General features: G+C 30.9%; 1 protein-coding gene across 1 annotated transcript; it reads left to right on the top strand.

Annotated features, from left to right (window-relative positions):
- The first annotated feature begins 4,484 nt into the window (after positions 1-4,484).
- LOC132732081 (uncharacterized) lies at positions 4,485-11,063 on the top strand. The gene is made up of 2 exons (XM_060718428.1): positions 4,485-9,532; positions 10,476-11,063. Exons 1-2 carry the CDS (start codon positions 6,704-6,706, stop codon positions 10,584-10,586), a joined length of 2,940 nt encoding a protein of 979 aa, XP_060574411.1. The 5' UTR covers positions 4,485-6,703; the 3' UTR covers positions 10,587-11,063.
- Positions 11,064-19,871: the final 8,808 nt, after the last annotated feature.

Genomic DNA, 19,871 nt, shown 5'->3' with positions numbered 1-19,871 from the left:
AATGATGTGTTATAAGGTGTATTTATTTTGCAATATAAGTGACCATACGGAAAAAATAGGGTATGTTGCCAAATGATGTTGACAGCTTGACGAGCATTTTATAAACCTTTAATCTGCTGGAACCGGATGTGATTTGTCTTTGCATTCTGTGTTTAGCCAAGTCAGCCTGTGTGTTCGTGCAATTGGACCAGGCTCTATAATTTTTATATTTTGGTTAAAACGTGTCCTTACACATACTTTTGGTAAACAATTGTTGTTTTGTAGCATTTTCTATTTCTTTTAAATAATGATATCAAAATCTAAAGAGGCACAATTCTTAAAAAAGGGAGATAACTCGAATTAAATGTCATTAGCAATGGTAGGTGAAATATCGCAACTTCTGTTTTATTTAGTTTACTCATAAAAATAATAAAAAAATGCATATTTTTAATGATCACTTAATACAGGAATTAGTGATTCAAAAGGATCTGAAAAATGTCTAAACAAAATAACTGCTTCTGTTCATTTTGGATATATTTGTTTGCACACAAATGTATTCATAATGTGTACAAGTATAGTATGTACGTGTTTAATGAATTACTGTGGACACAATGTCATAATATTTGTATTCTGTAAACTTTAAAATAGGTACACAAAACACAAGTGTAAGAAAATGGTGTTTTTCTTGAACAATATCTAAAGTTAATTATTTGACAACTTTCTCCTTACAAATAATTAAACTTATTACAACAAAGTCATTGTTTTGTACACATAAAATTATATAAATATAGATTAACCTTTATCTTGTGTTTTACAGCTTCCCTTAACTCTAGGAGATGTGCTCAAATTTAATTTAAAAAATCGTCAAAGCCCTAAATTAGAATTTCTCATCAGATTAGTTTACAGCATGCGAGGTGTCACTTGTTGTTGATTTACATGCAATAATAAAATCTTATCTCCAACATGTCGCATTACTTTTTTTAAATTAGATCAACATACACATATTGATTGTACTAGTTCTTGTAAGAAATTATAGGGACTCAAATGATGTTTTCATGACATGTCAGGGCTGAAAATATCTTTTACAAATTTATGTTTCATTTGATACCGGTCTGGGCAAATGGCTTTGCAAATTGTCAGATCATTCGTCCGGTATTTTTTCAAAAACTTTTATTCTTATTGTGAGGAAATACCCAATTATGACAAGTGTGTAAACGCTTTAACCTAAGCATGGCTAAAATCGAAAAAAAACTAAGATATTATATGTATAGTCTTTTTTGTATTTGGCATGTCTTTCTGTTTTACTCTGAATGGTAAACGCTTCCATGCACAAAAAATTGTTTGTAAAAGTTTGTAATTGTTTTGTTAATATAGTTTAAACAACTTTATATGAATATAGTTAATACTAAAGACTAAATAAATATTAAAATAGGCAATTATAAGCTAGGCATGTCAGATAAACGCACGAAAGAAAAAGCCAAAAGGAACACAAAAATAGCTCTAAGGGTTTTATTTTTCGTTTTTTATGCCTTAGAAGGAACGATTTATGATAAAACATGTCAATTAAACGTAGCTTGAGCACTGGTATTTGTTCAAGCAATAAAACTATTACCTTTTGGTAAAAAGAAATAATAACCTTATATCAACTAAAAACACAAGAAAAATAAGATCAAAACACGTAATAAATACTCTAGACCAAACGAGAAAGATTCATATTTTTGTCTTAAAGAATAATTGCTTTAAAACTTTTCTCAGAGGTGACATTACTAAAGAATGCTATGAATACCTTAAATTGAAAAATTGCTTTACAACATCTTAATGTCTGGACTAGTAATTTTGGCAAAATTCGATGTCGAATTTACTAAATTATATTTCAATATCCCTGTTTCTCATCATACTTCACTAATTTATGTGACCGAGAAGATTGTTATTACAACCCTTAACCTACCAATTTCTTTTTATGGACTTAAGGTACCTTCAATTTTTGGAATTATTCGGTTGTGCATGCTAATGTTGCACTAAAAGTATGGGGATGACTTCTAGCAAGTCAAGTGTTAAATAGAGAATAACATGCTACTGTCTTTTGATATCAATTTTATCAGGCGAGGCTGATATGGGCTAGAAAGGGCGAGGCTTGCCGAGCCCTTTCTGCCCATATCAGCCGAGCCTGATAAAATTGATATCAAAAGACAGTAGCATGTTTTTCTATTTATCATGTAACACATAATCACTGTCAAAATAACAAAATAATCTACTTTTAAATAGCGAATTTCGTTAAAAAGGGGTATTTTTGTTCAAAGAAATAATTCTTGAAAACAAATTCCTCCGCCCCTGAAACTTAGAATTTGTAATTGGCGGCCATTTTTTCTTTCGACTCGGATAAAAGATACAACAGAATGAAGGCCTAATACGATAACATTCTTACCTTTAATTTAAACATCGATCCAAAACTCCGCTTAGAATCACATAAATTATAGCCAGGACAGCCGATTTTGCGCATGCGCTAATTGTATCTGTCGCAACGTGAACCTTGCATGAAATAATGATCAAATGCACAATAATTACTATCAACTAGGACAAAAACTCACAATTTATCAATAACATAGATATGAAACTTCTGTATATCGTAAAAAAGTCTTATAATTAGACATACGATTCATTTAATGAAGTCAATCTATCTTCTGTTTACATCCGCTATTACATATATGGACGCTGATTTTTTGGGAAAACCCGTTTCAGTAGGTTGATGTCAGAGAACTATTTTAGATCAACCAATGAAAATATCGATGGATTTGCGCACTGTGCTGAATATATAAGAGGTTCCCAACGGGAGAAATAGAGGTTGGTGAGGTATGAAATAAAAATTAACATTTGTTCAGCTTTTTAAGTTAAGGTCAATTTAACAGAGCACTTTTATATATTATTACCGAATATAAATTTATGAAAATACTATTTTATTGTTTTTTTGTTTATTAATTTTGTAGTTATTTCATTTCTTTAAAAATGTATTCATGCGCTTTTGTGCGTTATTAGTTTGAAAATTACTACTGTGAGCCCCACATTTACCATGCACGGTAAATTACTTCCCTTGGTTAAATACTCTTCAATTTGAAGAAAGTTTTTGAGCATACGATACATCAAATTATTGCAAATAATACGCTTATAACAGTTATAATGTAAGTAATATGATGTTTACATATGAAGAATATGTTTTAAAATCTTATATATATAGTGATATGTTGTACTGATATAAGTGTAAGTAAAAAGCAATGTGCTGATTTAGAATGTGACTCCAAAGATGCGAGTGGGTGGGGTATTTTTTACAGTTGTTTGACCGGTTCTAATTCTAGCGCATTTACCAGTTCCGAACAATCAAGTGACCCATTCACGTAAATGACAATAAATGAAGAAAATGAAATACTAACTGATTTTGTTGTTTATTTACATTTACAAATAAATGATAGATAATACATCTCCAAAACCACTGGCAGAATTTCAATGAAAATTCACAGAATTGACAATTGTTTGTCACCATGCCTAGTTGTGCTTAGTATCTTGAATTTCTTTAGGCTTATATTCATTTACATATCCAAGGTAATTTTATGTCAAAGCTTACTTTCTGGGCATAAGTCACTTTTCAATGACAGCTCTTTTTTTTTTTTTAATTTTCAGTTTAACTTGAAGATAGCTGTGTCTTATGACTCAGAGTCCCCCTCTAAATGTCAGACTGTGAACTGGATAGTGATAGTGATCCCGGAGTTTTGTTGTTCGACCCAAGCCAGGATCTGTTTGCGGTAGGTTAATAGTCAGTGACTCAGTTTACAAAATCTGCCTATCAATGTCTATATATGTAGAGACCTGGAGATTCTTGTTTTTCTTGATAGTCTTCAAATTTGTATACTATCCTCTTATTTACAATTTGAGCATAAATTTATAAGCTTTGAGCTTTTGTCACAATCGAGTTACAATAAATTGGTATGAACCAAGAATACATGTTTCCTACACCTGACAGTGTAAATTTAGTATTTGTTTAAACTTGATATGTGACTATTGCGATTGGTGTATTATTAAATTTAGCGATATTTTGATGTCCATTGGCCTGAACTGCCTTAGAAAAATCATTTGCTTGGCTTTATGCTCACAGCACATTTACACGGGAAATAAAATGATGATTATGTCATTATAGGGAACGAAATGGATGTGTTGATATTAAAAATGTCACATAATTCTGAAATAATAGCACATAAATTTTGCTTCTTAATTTCTTCTTAAAATATAATGCATCATTATTTAAAAATTATTTATAAGTAATATCAGTCATTACAAAATGAATTAAAGTATAAATTTTGTAATAAATTAATTTGTATAAATGAACTCCTCAGAGTCAGAGCCCCAGCCGCCATAGTGGCACCACCCACACTGGTGACAGCCCAAGCAGGAGCCCTGTATTTTGCCGCCCGAAACGTAGAAGGAATACATACATTGTAAGTACTGTCAATGCAAATCATGTCTGAACTGTTACTAATGTGTATGCTTGTTAGCTTGTCTGCTTAAAATTTTGCTGCTCAATAATGAACTGTTTCAAAACATTTTGAGGAATTTGATATGTTTTAATTCAAAATTAAAACTTGTTAGAAATGAGTACAGTTCATTATTATTGCCTTATTTAAACTAACCACTATGTACCTACCTTAACCCATGTATAGGGCTGTCATTGATGGAAATTTTTGTATCGATATATCAAGTTAAATATCGATGATATATCAAATTAAATAAGTACAGTGATAAATGTTTGAATATATGTTTTAAACTGTGATCATAAGTTATACATGCCTCTTCTAAGCACCAAAATTTTTTTTAAAAAATTACAGAAAGATTATTTTCCAGTTGAATTCCTTAATGACATCTAAAATGAATTTAGTTTTATATGAAAATCATACACAAGTGAATTAGCTATTGAAACCACTAGCCTCCAGATAGTCGAATGAAAAAAATGAAATGAAATTTTTATTAACCGGCAAATACTGATGTACTTGGGTTTAATGTGCAAATCCATTATTACTGACATCTTAATTCAAGGAGGAAAGTGGACAGAATCGTCAATATAGCATACTTTTCATTTGCATGATCTATTACGTTACTAACGTAGTAGCCAATATAAATATGAGAATATAATTCATTTATCTCGGTCACGTGTCACAACATTGGTCCGGAAAAATCCTGGTATCTGGTATGCCCTGAGTCGTATATATCAACTATCGTCATTGAGTAAAGCCTTACTCGTATTTCAAGCTAAAATTTTAATCGATAAATCGGTCATCATATATATTATATAATAAATAAATTATAGTTTTTAGGGCCACACATTATTACAAATATCAAAACAAAGGTAGTTACTTGTTTTCCTCTATGTTTTTATATGATCCAGGTTTCCATGCAGTCGGGATCACAGGCCGCTATTGTGCCTTGTACAATCAATTGGTACTGGCAAAAAAACCTGGATGAAAGAATTCTGTAGTGTAATAAAAGAAGGTGTTTCCCTTTGGCAAAAAAAGCGAACTGTTTGTTTTCAGAGCAATAATGTTAAAATATGAACATTTTAGAGTTTCATTTCGATTACTTTCAACTACGTAATGTTGTTGAAGAGGGATTTTGAGAATTTTCTGTTATCTTCTGGAGGCCTGCTGCTGCAAGACAAAGTAGAAATATAGTTTCATAAGGCCAGTAGAAATAGATTTTACATTGTATCGATATTCTAAATTGTGTATCGATTTGTATCAAATGAGAATATCGATGATGTAATCTATATCATGATAATCAATGACAGCCCTACCCATGTATCAATTGTTAATTCTGTAACCAAACTAACTTTGCTATTTAGTGTTGTAATCTTGCCAAACCTTTAACTCTGCTAGCATGTAAAATGGATATTAGATATTTATAGGCCAACAATTGAAAAGTATTTCATTGCAACTGATACAATATGTTTTATAAACAAGTTAAATAAATGGTTTACTACGTGACAATGTATGCAAGATTCGTTTAAATTACTTAATACTCAATGTCTGTTGTTGTTTTCTTATCTCAACTTCGCATTTCAAACCATAAGAGTAAGCCTGTTATTTTTACACTCACTTGAAGTTAAGTTGCAACAAATACTGTTTGATTATTGGCCTTTAATAAGTATTAGTCTAGATAATGGTGATGGAACTGGCATGTTTTTTTTTTCTTTTAAACATGAAGGTAAGTTCAAGTGACAGTGACACCAACCATGATGTTAAAGATAGTTTCTCGCAAACAGAGTTGTGTGCAATTGATGAAACTGTAAATCTTAAATTCAAAACGCTACCCACTAATCAGTGTTTGTCAAGAAAATTGAGCTTATTTGAATATGAAAATACACTTGACTTTCAACAGTCACAAACAACAGTAACAGATTCATATGCACAAACTTCCTGTTACGGCACAACTTTGGATGACAGGGGAACACAGAGTGAAGTTGAATGGTCACTGGTGAATATAAGAAATCTGACAGTAGCTATAGATGACCATGACAGCTTATGTAATGGTTTTAATCCAAATTTTCATGAAGTAAATTTGTCCCCTGAACAGTTTTCTTTACAAACAGAAATTGACTTGTTTAAAATTGATAAAATGGAAAAAGAGTGCCAAACAATTATCTCAATAAAGTGAATTGAAATTACAGTTTAAGTATTATTTCATCATGGTTTCAAAAGGCGAACTGGTTGAATGTATTCAATGTCAAGGCTTAGCTTATGCAGTTAATTGGTTTGAAAGTAAAGATGACTGTTGTTTGAAAGCTGCTCACACAGCATTTAGGTCAAAGGTTGCGAAAGTTTATTCTGAATACAGAACACTAAGTAAAAATAAAAAAAAACCTGGTCACGAACAGCGTCTAAAATCATTTAAGTCTGAACTAGCTACATTTCCTCAGGCAGGCAAGCCCAAAAAACCTAAAGTTGATGAAGTTGATTTTGCTGAAAAAGGTGTGTTCCTTGAGAATGTCTCAGCACTGAAAGACATGTCCATGGAGTTAGCTGATGAAGTACATAAGCTTAAAAATGAAAATAAAAGTCTACTTGAAGAAGTTAAAAGTCTGAAAGCTAAATGTTTGGCACAAAAACAATCAAAAATCAAGCTACTTGAAAGGAAAGAAACAGAAATGAATAAACTGAACAAGAAAAAAGAACAACATTTGAGAAAATTAATTTTAACTAAAACAAACCAGTTGAAAAGGCAGCGTCTGTCAGTAACTTATTATGAAAAAAAAGCAAATCGATTAAGTGATGAAAACAAAAAGCTAAATGATGAAAATGAAGGCTTAAAGCAAACACTAGAACAAATTACGATTGAAAGTGAGGTAAGAGATAGAATAATTGAGCTGCTGGAGAAGGATAAAAGAGATGCAAAAGCTGAAATTGAATGGCTAAGCCAAATGTGTGAACAGACTATCATAACATTCAATGATGACTTAAGAGCATATACACCAGAAATGCAACAATGTGTGTATTCTTTACTTCAACATAATGTTTCCACCACTAAGATACCTTTAGTAATACGTGATGTGTTGAAACTTGCTAAAATGGATGCTAGTCATTTACCATCAAAAAGCACATGTAATAATATGAACATACAGCGGCTTCATTTGGCACAACAACAAATTGCTGAAGACCTTCCAGCAAAAATGAACACCTGTCTTCTAAGTGATGAGACATCGAAGTTTGGACAGAAATATGAAGGATTTCATGCTGTAGATGACTCTGGGCGAATATGGGTTCTTGGACTACGACAGATGGCCACTAAATCGGGACAGAGTGCACTTGACACTTTCAAAGAAATTTTAAGTGACATTGATGACTCGTTCAGTGAAGCTGGAAGTCATGTGTCTGAAAAAATATTAATGAATATCAATGCTACTATGTCTGACAGGGCAGCAACCCAAAAGAAATTTAATGAGCTTTTAGAAGATTTTCGAAAAGATGTGCTGAAACAAAATACTGAATGGGATGGATTATCTGAAAATGAAAAAAATTCCATGAGTAGACTAATGAACTTTTTTTGTTCTTTGCATGTTCTTGTGCACCTTGCAGAGGGGGCAGAAAAGGCACTACTAGAAACGGACAAACTTCTGTTTGAGGAAGCACCCATTTATGACACAAGTTTCAAAAAACCATCAGAGTCTGGAACAACAAGACTTATAAGATGTTGTTCAAAATCTTTTGCTAGGGGCGGTGATGAGAAGAATGGTGTTCATGGACCATTTACAGCATATGTCAGTGACTTTCTGAAAGAGAATGGTTTCGTTACTGTGCCTCTTGAAAGGTTCAGAGGTAATAGATTTAACATTCTTTTTAACAATGCAGCAGCTGTTTATTTTTTGTCTGAGAAATTTATAGAATACCTTGAAGGTGGTGACACTAATAGACTATTGAAAGCTGTCAAACATGACCTCAATGTACCGCAGTACCGTGCAGGTTGCCGTGCACTAGGACTTGTGTCTGAACTAATAACAAAACCTCTCTGGTGTCTTATCGAAAATACAGAGATCAACATTTTAGACATGCAAGACCATTATAAAGAACTAATGGATTACATGGACAGTATGAATGCTGAACAATTCATGAGTGGAAATAGCCTGCTTACATTTGCTTACAATGAACAACTAGCCATGTCTCCAATTTTCCAGTCACTCATTAAATCTACAGACATTGATGAAAATGTTGTAACTGTGTTATCAGTGCTAATACCAACGTTGAAAAATGTTCTTCAGTCTTTGCTAAAAGACTATCTTCCTGGTGGGGAGTGGTATAACTGCGATGAAGGTGTGAAGGAAAAAGTGAAAGGAACACCAAAACATAATAAGTTCAGTGAAACAGTTTTTGGTCAGTTAGATAGATTACTAAGAGAGAAGCCAAACATCACCATTCTAACAGGAGAAGCAATAATTGCTTTTAGCCACAATAAGACACTGGACTGGATAATGTCTAAACCTGAGAAAGAAAGAGCAGAATTATGTATTTCAGCAAGAAAAAAGACTAAAGAACTGAGACAAAAATTTAAGGTCCGTGTAAATGAAATAAAGATAGAAATGAAGAGAAATGTTGAACTTAAACTTCTGAAAGAGAAAGAACTACAACAAAGGAAATTACAGAAACAAGAAGAACTTGTGAATGAAATACAACTCTGGGGACTTTGGCAGTCACAAGAAGAAGTGGATAGTGCAATTTCAAGAGAAAAAACAAAGACGGGCACATTGTCAGCATTAAAATGTCAGCTGAATTTCAGGAAACTTATTCTCAAACAAGTCTCAGACAACAAATCAATATACTCGTTCAGTAAGAAAGTTGGGGACAAAAGAGTAAATCTTAACATTGAGGAACTAGCTAAAAATGTGAAGCAATTGGTAACTGATTCTTATAGCAAGCCATCCACACAGCCTGAAAATTCCCCATTGCTTGTTGGCCAGAAAGTCCGGCACAAGTTCATGGAAAACAATAACTTGGTGCAGTACATAGGTCAAGTTATATCGCAGGTATTACTAAAACATGTTGCCTGTTTTTTTATAAAATAACCAAACTAACACAGTGTGAGGCATAATTTTGTAATTATCCAATAACCTCTATTGCTTTGCATGTGTTTCTTTAGTTGAAAAGTAAAATTCAATTAACATTTGAATAAAATACAAAGTATTAAAATATGTATTTTCAATATTCTGTTTTTATCATATTAATTAAACATTCCAGTATATATTGATTAAAGTGAGTAATTTGTTTTTATTGATATGGCTGACTTAGTTTTGTAAAAAAGATTTCATAAATTATTTTGACATATATGATATAATGATCAGTCTGGCTTATTATGCTTCATGAAAAGTATTCTTATTAGCAAAGCATGAAAAGTATTCTTATTACTAGAATAGCTAAAATATTTTTATTACATGCTTTTCGGTGGTTTATAGAAGTATATCAGTGACATAAAACTGGTAATTTCACTGTTTGAAACAGTGAAATTACCACTTTGATAATTTCACTGTTTTGAATTTAAGCCCCTTACGTTGTTTCAGTGAAATACCAGCGTGCACAGAACTGGGTACCAACTTAATGACGTGACGTCGTAAATGACGTCACGTTGTATTATTATTTGGCGCGCTTTTCATTCTGTATTAGGTTAAATGTCTTTTTAAAACGCTTCTTTGCATATAATAAAAAGAAAATTTGTTTAGTTTAGTGTAAGATCGAAATATATTTCACCTTGTGAACACCAAAAGTTCATATTTCACTCGTGGCTGCGCCACTCTTGAAATATACCTTTTGGTGCTCACTCGGTGAAATATATTCCGATCTTACACTGAATTAAACAAATATCCTCTATATTATGCACAGCCTATAGCATTTGTACACATTTTAACTAAACAAATGAAACACATACTGCTAACATTTGATAAAAATGTAACATATATCTGACTTATTTTACAGGTCCCGGGGTACAGTGATTGGTACAACATTAAATACTCCGGGGATCCAGCCATATACACCTACCAGCTCCTTAAAGACTATAGCAAGGGAGATCTTGAGTTGCTTGTTTAGTGTATTGACATAGTTAAATAAGATTTTAACATTCAACTGTTGTTTCTCTAACTTCTGGTCAATACTTGCAATCTAGGACAATACTGGAGTCACATTTGTTGCTTGGTATTAGTCATATATTAAATGAATTACAAATAGAATTTCTTGCTAAGCTTTATTGTGGGGTAATTGATACGCATCCTGTGACAGTATAAGCAGAGCACCAGTGTAATAATTCATTCTGGAACACTTCTGGAACACTTTTTTTCTGGTTTTCACAAGGTAATTAGAAAGTTGAATAAGTAAGCGCTGGAACATCCGAAAAATGGCAGACAAATTTTGAAAAATTGACATTTTCAAAAATTAAAAAAAAATACTTATTAATAAAGAAATTTAATTTTGATAATTTTTTTGTGTTTCTCATTGTATTCCCTAACAGAAACAACAAAGATTTGCATGGTTATAAAATTTGTTTTAAAATCGGCTGTCCTGGCTAACATAAACTAAACTTTACTGCATTTTTTGTCTTGAATTGTCAAATTCAAAAGTTCACGATAATTTCAATCAAAGAAAAGTCTTGAATCGGCAATCAAACACAAGCTACACAAACATGCGTCTTATTTTTTTTAAAACGAAACAATTTGTTCACTTATTAAATAATATTCCGGCGAAATAAAGTAAACATTTACAAGTTCTCAAAGAAATCGTCTAGCCTGTTTGTTATGATTACATGTATATAGTATGACGTGAACATCGATGATGTCATTTGCAATATAAATTATGACGTCACTTCATTTAGTTGGTGCTAAAACTATTCGCTATCTAATTTATTTGTAATTGAAATCGAAATAATAAAAAAATAAATATCGCATCTTGATTCAAGACTTGTAAGGGTATGAGATGAGATTACATTGTAGAATTCACATGCTGATGAAAATGAGAATATTAGCAATTAAAAAAAGTCCGTTAAAATGGGCGGGGTTTATTTTTGATATCAGGTTACTGACCTGATATCAAAAATAATTATCAGGCAAGTGTTATCGGGCAGTTACCATAGCAGTTGCATGATAAAAAGTATATTAAAGTCAAATTTTATATGATAAGAATGTTAATAGTTAATACAATGTTATAGTCATTGACGTTTAAGGATTCATTCCTTAAATATTTGAAAGATAGCGTTAGTATTATCTTTTTTTGTCTTATTTTTCGTTCTTTTCTATCTCATATTTTATTCTGTATGACTATCCTTATATAGTTTTTCTGTACAAAGTTAATTTTTACTTAAATATCTAACAAGGATACAAATGTGTTTTGAAAAAAATGAATGTTCTTCAATATCCAAGTATAAGATAAGTTAATTTTTATTCGAAAGAATGATACGCTGTGTGTGTGTGTATAATCTACCCTATCGATTTGAATTGTTAGATATTGCACGATAACTTAATATTCTAATATATACAAATAATTATAAACAACATTCCGTCCATAAAATAACTTCACAAGAACGTTTTTGTTTACAGGCTGTTATAATTTTAATTTATTAAGCTCCATTCTCAATTGGAATGCACATTTTTATACTTTCTTTTTCGTGAGAGATTAATTATGTCTCACGAGACGTTTAAAGGTCAATTTATTTCAAAATGTTGGAACAGACGGTTTTAATCCTTACAAACTCACAGAAAATGATAAATGAATTGATCTAGTTCATTTAAAGTCTTTATAAGAAATGGCAGAATGAAGAGATCATGAAATAAAAGAAGAAGAATATAATTAATAATGTTTTATCATGAGAACCTTACGAATTACATAAAGTTAAGATATATTTTGGTTGCTAAAATATAAAAAGTCTAAAACAACTGAAACAACTTCAAATAAGTGATTATTTTTAGTAAATACTTATCAAATGCTTGCTCCTTTGCATTGATTTACCGGCTATTAGATGTTGAATTATGATACAAAAACCTATGTTATATTAGTATCTTAATCAGGAGTTGCAATCAAAATGATTTGACAATGCCATTAGCATCTTTTAGCAACAAAAAAAAAAGCTTCACGCAAGTTCATTTACATGAAGACGTCTTTCACAAATATATTTGTTTGGTATATTTGAGTGTGGCATGTAGCTAACATAGCCTGTTTAAAACAAATATCTTATCCAGACACAAAATATTTATTTAAAACGTTCTTAAAGTATTAATACCCGTACTACGAAACAAAAACTATTGGGTGAAAATTACACAGTCAGTTTAAATGCGGAGCAAATAAAGTGCAAAAACTTTCAAACACCCATACCAAATTATTTTCGTCTTCAGCACATTTTTATGTTTAAACTATCAGAGCAGTATTATTTCTATAACTCGATGACTTTGCACTGAAAGTTTATGTAAGCGAACAATTTATCATTTGGAAACGTGTTTTAAGAAAATAAATCGACATCTGACATGCCTAATGAAGTTACAACTGAGACATAAGGCTAGTAATGCCTTAAATATGTGCGAGATGTTGTAAATAAATACCTTAAATTATCTTGGTAACACGATATAGATATAACTCTTGGTAATTACAACGATGATACTTGTTACCTATCCAGTTGAACGTTTGATTTAAAGCTTTTTAGTCTGATTGACAATATGTTCCTTTTGATTTTCAGGTTGTGTTCTTTATAAGTGTCAATACAAGTCAGTCATATTATACTATTTGCTGTAGATACATCAATTGGAGTAGATGATACTGATGATTTCTAATGTCCTATTAATATTCATAACATTCATGCTTAACTTACTCTTTTCGGAAACAATCAAGTAACCTAAGTAAGTATCATATTTATTGTTTATAAGTCAGCCTGAAATGTTTTTTGAGAATCTTCGAAAGCAATTCAATGAGACTATGTGCGTATAGCAGTGAATAAAATTAAATTGAATAAGATACCTCTAAGGAGTTCAAGGTTTATACAAATCATTATACAAAACGCCCAAGAGAACAATAAAATACACTTTATAGTCTTGAATTGGAGTCTTATTAAGTCAAACACATTGTTACTAACCGTCACAACAGCTGCATTGTTAGTTCCGCCCACTATTAAATAGTTACCCTTTCAAGACATACACATTTTCCACAGTTTATCTCATAAGTCACCGACGGGAACAGACACAGAGAACTCTAGATGATAGTTTTGACATTTTATTTTATAATGAAAGGTTGTATGTTTGAAAATAATAAGTGGTGACATTAAAACAAATTGCTTGTTACAATTGATGATTAGCCTGAATGCTTCTTTTCTTAAGTTAAGACATCAAAGGAAATAAATCTGAAGATACAACAATCATATATTTTTCATATTTTTACCTAGAAAAATGTATTCGTGTAGCTTGTAATTTTACATTTTAATTATATAGTTTATTCAGGATGTAATTCTTCTTGAGTTCAATAACAATAAATAGGGAACACAGTAAGTATTTAAGTCGTTTAAATAGAACACGCTATTATAAAGATTGTATTAAAAAACAGAGAACTTTGTTAACAGAGTAATAGAAAAATCTTTCGCACCTTTTTGATTCCACAAAAATATTTTTTTTAAATCCTGTAGTGCATAAAAACGTTTTGTCAATGATCATTCACAGTTGTATTTGAAAATAAAATTTCTCGCCATTAATTCCATTTCAACATACAGGTATTCCGACTGATCATCATGCCAAAAGGGTTTGTAAGAATTCAGGAGTTAACAATAATGTTATCTAAATTTTGTTTCCACAAACATCTACATTCACCCTACTGAAACCGTAAGAAATAAGCTTCTGTAAGGCGAACATGTACGTAAGTAAAACTATATATTGCTTTCCAAATATTCTAAATATAACCACTATACCGATGTCAAAAAAGAAAAGAAAGGTTTGTTCCTTTTTTCTGATAATATTTACGGGTCAAACGACTGGTGGTTTATAACAGAGAACGAAACAAGTATGCTAAACGCGTCGTGTATTACTTCTTCAGTTCGTTTCCATTTTTACTGGTGGAGGAAGACCTCAGCTGCCCCTATGTGCGTTATGTCATGCACGACCTTAGTAGAATCACCGACGTTCCTAAGAATTTGAGCTTGCACGGCTCTAGCCTAAGCGTTATAAATGTATTTCTTGATTTATCATATTTTGATAAGTACATAGGACATCAAATTTAGCATGGTCTTACATAAGCAATAGCAGCATGTATACAAGTTTCTACTATTTATGGTTGAGCAAAAGTATGTCCTAATGACCTTTCTTTCACATCAATTTGCTTAAAAGCATTTAGCCAATTTTCCATCAGAAAATATACTAATTACAACAACATGTCGTTCAATCTTTTGTATTTAATCTATCACGCTTATATTTTTTTCTTTCCAAGATTGTTATCTCACACGTTTACATGCAACTTGTATCTGAATGTAACGTTAATAGCTTCCATTTAAAAAAAACTGTTTTTCACAATTTTTTTATCTTATTTATCAATAAATAAATAATAGTATTGTTTTTCAATGTACATTGCCACCACTTTTGGATTTTTTTCCTTTGAGTATCTATTCAGTGATGTAATACTCATGTACGGAAGTGAATATTATTATTTCTAAAGAAACAGTGCCAGTATTAGAAAACGATAACTCATGGAGAATGAATCAAAATTAATTTGTATATAAAGCAAAATAGTTTTCAATAATCCTTCATAAAGTCATTGAAAATGTTCAGTAAAAAAGATATTTTTAACTTCGCATTAACACTGTTAAAGGTTTTAAGACGATTGAAGACCTCAAAGCCCCTTCCTGCAATATTTCCGGCATGAACTGGCATTTAAGAAAACTGACGTTTAGAAGTTCGGTTCGCCTAACAGCTTCCTCGTATGATGATCCAAGTCTTCTTTGGCGGTTTTTCGAAGCCACAGTATTTAGGGCAAAGTGGTCTGAAGTCAACGACCTAAGCCACAGACGCCTCGTGTAAGAATATACACATTTTCATAATATAAGTGAATGCATTTTTGACATTCAAATTCATCATAATAAATTCAGGTTTTATGTTTATTTATTGTATATTGCATGTGGTTCTTAGCGAGATTTTAGAGATCGAGTCGACAATGCAACAAATGGAAGATGGACTCTCTTTCTACTAAAACAACTCATTTAATAACGAGAGAAGTGTCAGTTAATAAAAATGAGTTTCTGTTAAAAAAAAAATCTTACCTCAAATAATGATTTTTATCAATCTGGATCGTGCTTAATTTGTTTAGATTTAACTTTCAAAAGCTAAAACCAAAACATACAGTATATTTATGTTAAAAAATATTGTTTTCATGCGCTAATGAGGATATAAGTCGTTATTTATGACTTAAAGGTAAGGAAAACTGAATAAAATTTACACGATTTATTGAAATCCGCCAAGAAAGGAATCACCTTTTGACTTTATATGATGTAAGGTTTAAATAAGTATTTAAAAATGAAATAAACACATTTTGTTTAATAATAATAGGTAGATTATTTTCAAAAATATAATAAAAGGTCTAAGATTTAAATACAACCATTGTCTAACTTATAGATTATATATATTATAAGATTTTTGTGTTCAATATTAACTCTCCATGAGGCTAAAGATATTACAAACAAATCGTTTATTATTTCATATATTTCATATGCATTCGTGCCCTTTTATTAAAACACAAACTGTTAATGTGATCGGTTTATCTCCTGAACAGTTATCTAAAAGTATGAAAAGTCATGTATTATATAATATACCTAACATCGACAAAAACATGCAGCCCTATACAATAATATTTCAAAACATCTTTGTGAATATTAATAAGATGCCGTGTGTCATAAAAAGCGCCTTAGACAGATAACTGGCATATTTGTATTTATTCTTCACCAGCGAAATGAATTTCCACGGAAAGTTTTTAAAAGAAAAGGTGGAGATCAATATAATATTTTCATTACTTTATATAAGTCCGATAGTCTACATAACAAACAAACAAACCTAAGATATGAATCTGTTATATAAAAAAGATATTTTTATCTGGAATATAAGGATAGCCAGATACATGTAATATAAAACAATAACTGATTGATTGATGAAAAATATTTTGAAGATATTTAAGCGACAAATAAGGAAATTACCTGCCTACAATTGAAACGACAGTCCTTTTCAACCCTAGTTAGAACTGATCAATTCATCAATCATCCCTTCTATGGTTTCATTCTGTTGCTCATTCTGTTTCTTTAGGAAAAAACGACTTTAATTCATCTCACAAGAGATATAATTAATCAATCACAGTCATACATAAAAACACACACACATTCAAATAATTTCATCTTGTAACACAACCTTTAGAATTTAAAAATTGAGACAGAGAAGATGTTTGTGAAATTCTTTGGCGTCTAACTACAATGCTTGAAATTTGTAATGATGACTTAAAATGAATTAATTGCCTAGAGCCGACAACATATTAATGTTTTTGTGAGCAAGTATTCATGAGTTTTATTTCTACATACTTGTATTTACGATGTTTTAATTCTGCAGATCTTAATTGATCCGAAAAATACAAATGAATAGTTTAAATCTTTAAAAACGTTTTCTTACAAACAATTGTGAATTGTTAAATTGTTGATATTTTTTCGAATTATTTTTTGTAGAAAATAGATACAATTTGCATCAACACAACCTGAATAAAACGCGCTCGGCTGCCAGTTATAATTAATTATTGGTAAATATTTTTAGAAAGTATTTAAAGACACGTTTGTGTGTAAAAGGAACGAAGGATACATTGAAAGGCTTAACACAAGTATGAATCCAAAATTTTATCTATTTTTCTTATCTCTTTTTTCTATAAAATCTGCAAACAAAATTTACAAATCTGTTCTTTAAAAGCTAATAAATTTATTTCCTTGTTCCCGCTGTGGTTATTTTGATTTATTTAAATATAACATGATGTAATAAAAATGTCTATAAACTGCTTTAATGGCAGTTTACAAGGCTACTAGGCTACTGCATTCATTTCTTATTCCCTAACCTGCATTTCTAATGTAAATTAGTTACCCTGCTTTAATCTAAACATTCAATACCAAGCTGAAAGGATTTCAATGTCAAAGTACAAACAATAAAAAGCTTGGACAGACTAAACGGACAATACTGGTGGTAGCATCATTACTTTTTTGACAGGTAAGTGGTTAAAACTTGTTGTTTAAGTGAATAAATCACAATTTATATTTTGAAGACGAAAAATTTAGTACATTTATTTACCATGATGAAACGCTACAAAAACAACAATAATGAAATGAATTACAAAAAAGAGCACCAACAGCCAGCACTATGCCTAACTTGCTTTTGGAGTTAACTCTATATCCAGATAACCGGCATATATCATTTCATTTATATACATGTATATTGTGCATGTGGTATGTCATTCAAATATATGTGTGCTCATTAACAAAACAAGCATCTAGTTAAAAAGATGTAATTAAATATAACAATTCTATTATACTCTTTGTCACATTTACATTCAGATTCTAAAGATAAAATGTCGTTTGGAATTTTCGACATCATTCCAATACCATTAAAAATGTGGTGATTGGTCTTATGAATATATTATATCTAAATGATATCAAAGACAATGATTTTAAGGTAACATTTGTCTCGAGCACGATTGAATGTTAACAACATTCTGAAATCAAAACAGAAGAATATTGTTTTAGTGACGTCTTAAAACATTTACATGCTTATAGTTCAGTTATAAAGGCAGACTCAATAAATTCACAATTATACAAAAGTAAAACATGGTTTAAACAATGAAATAAATCAATATCTTTGTTTCATGAATACCATGCACGAATCAAGAATTTTCATGCATCCAAACCATGTTTCAAATATGTGTTGAAGCACGGACTAAAATAACAGCCAGTGGTTAAAAAATAAGCTTGTTTTAACAAACGTAATATGTACATGTTTGATATAATTCGCATGGTCAGATTTAAACATTTCATCACCATAATAACATGCACCCTTTCATTCTTAAGTAATGAATTAATAACTATCTCATCTTCATTTACAGACAGTCAACAAAATGACACAATATTGGTTAGCTACAATATTGTAGAGTATGGTGACTTCTTTTTCTATTTCTATCTATCTATTCTATCAAACATTTTACTAATGATTAGTTCACTGTCTCATAATTATTTTTTGCAATCGTCCCTCCTGAGTTTTCTTGCTCTGTATCTCTAGAAATATTGAAACTCATTCACCTAGAAAGACATGGGCACTCAGTCACTGAATGGAAGCATAATATTGAAATAATCCAATTTAAACCAACGTTAAATAAAGTCGGCATGAATTGCATTAAGTCAAACATTATTATTTAGCTAAGGTTTTAGTGATATACGGTGTTCAGGTTTTTTTTCATGCAGATTTTAGCATAGTTTTGGTTCAACCTTACTTGCTGTTCGGGATAACTGGCAAGAGATAATCAATTTCTCTGAAAGTAACAAACTAACTATTCCACAAAAATTCTAAATCTGTTGTGAGATACACAAGTCTATTAATCTCAAAGTCTGACGTCAATTGTCAGGAAGATATTTGCCTAGCCCGAGGTTCGAACCAGCGGCCCCTAGACCACAAATACGATAACCTCCATATCTAGCTAAGCCCGCTTCCTTAAAAATAAAAAAAAGATTCCTTTCTTATGGTGTTATATTTATTAACTTATACTCTATTCACTTATAATTCTCTATTGTGTATAAAAAAAGAAATGAAGAAAGGAAACAAAGTAAACATATATTTATACTTTATTTCTTCAAAATTTGTTAAATTCTGGAAACAAAGTGATCCCTCGGAAGCATTAATCACAACAAAATAACATAAGAATTGCAGACTCGGTTTGATTGAGTCTGTACATGAGGGATTATGAATACGTGCAACATCCCTCATTTTGTTAAATCAAAATGTCTTCGAATATTTTTTTTTCAAATTATTGAACATGAATATAACTAACAAGCATAAAATTAAACACAGTGAACAGTTTGGTGGATTTGAAAACAAGTCAAGTGTGTTGTTAAGTGTGTGATGTTAATTCCATTCAACTGCTGCATATTCATTGAGAATCATACACAGTTTTTCGAATGCCTCGAAACAAAAATATCGGTGTATTATCAATTGTAAACGCTTGAATACATTTTGTTTTTATTTTTTTTTGTTTGCTATCTACATAAAATATCGCTTGGTGACATTTATACTTGATTAATCAAAAAACATCAAACAACTAATAAACTACAATATTAACATATTTATGAAATCT

The sequence above is a fragment of the Ruditapes philippinarum genome, unplaced genomic scaffold (genome assembly GCF_026571515.1).
Source record: "Ruditapes philippinarum isolate M1 unplaced genomic scaffold, ASM2657151v2 ctg237_1_1_1_1, whole genome shotgun sequence".
NCBI classification, from domain to species: domain Eukaryota; kingdom Metazoa; phylum Mollusca; class Bivalvia; order Venerida; family Veneridae; genus Ruditapes; species Ruditapes philippinarum.
The sequence above is the reverse complement of the archived record's forward strand: the minus strand, read 5'-3'. Positions and strand labels throughout refer to the sequence as shown.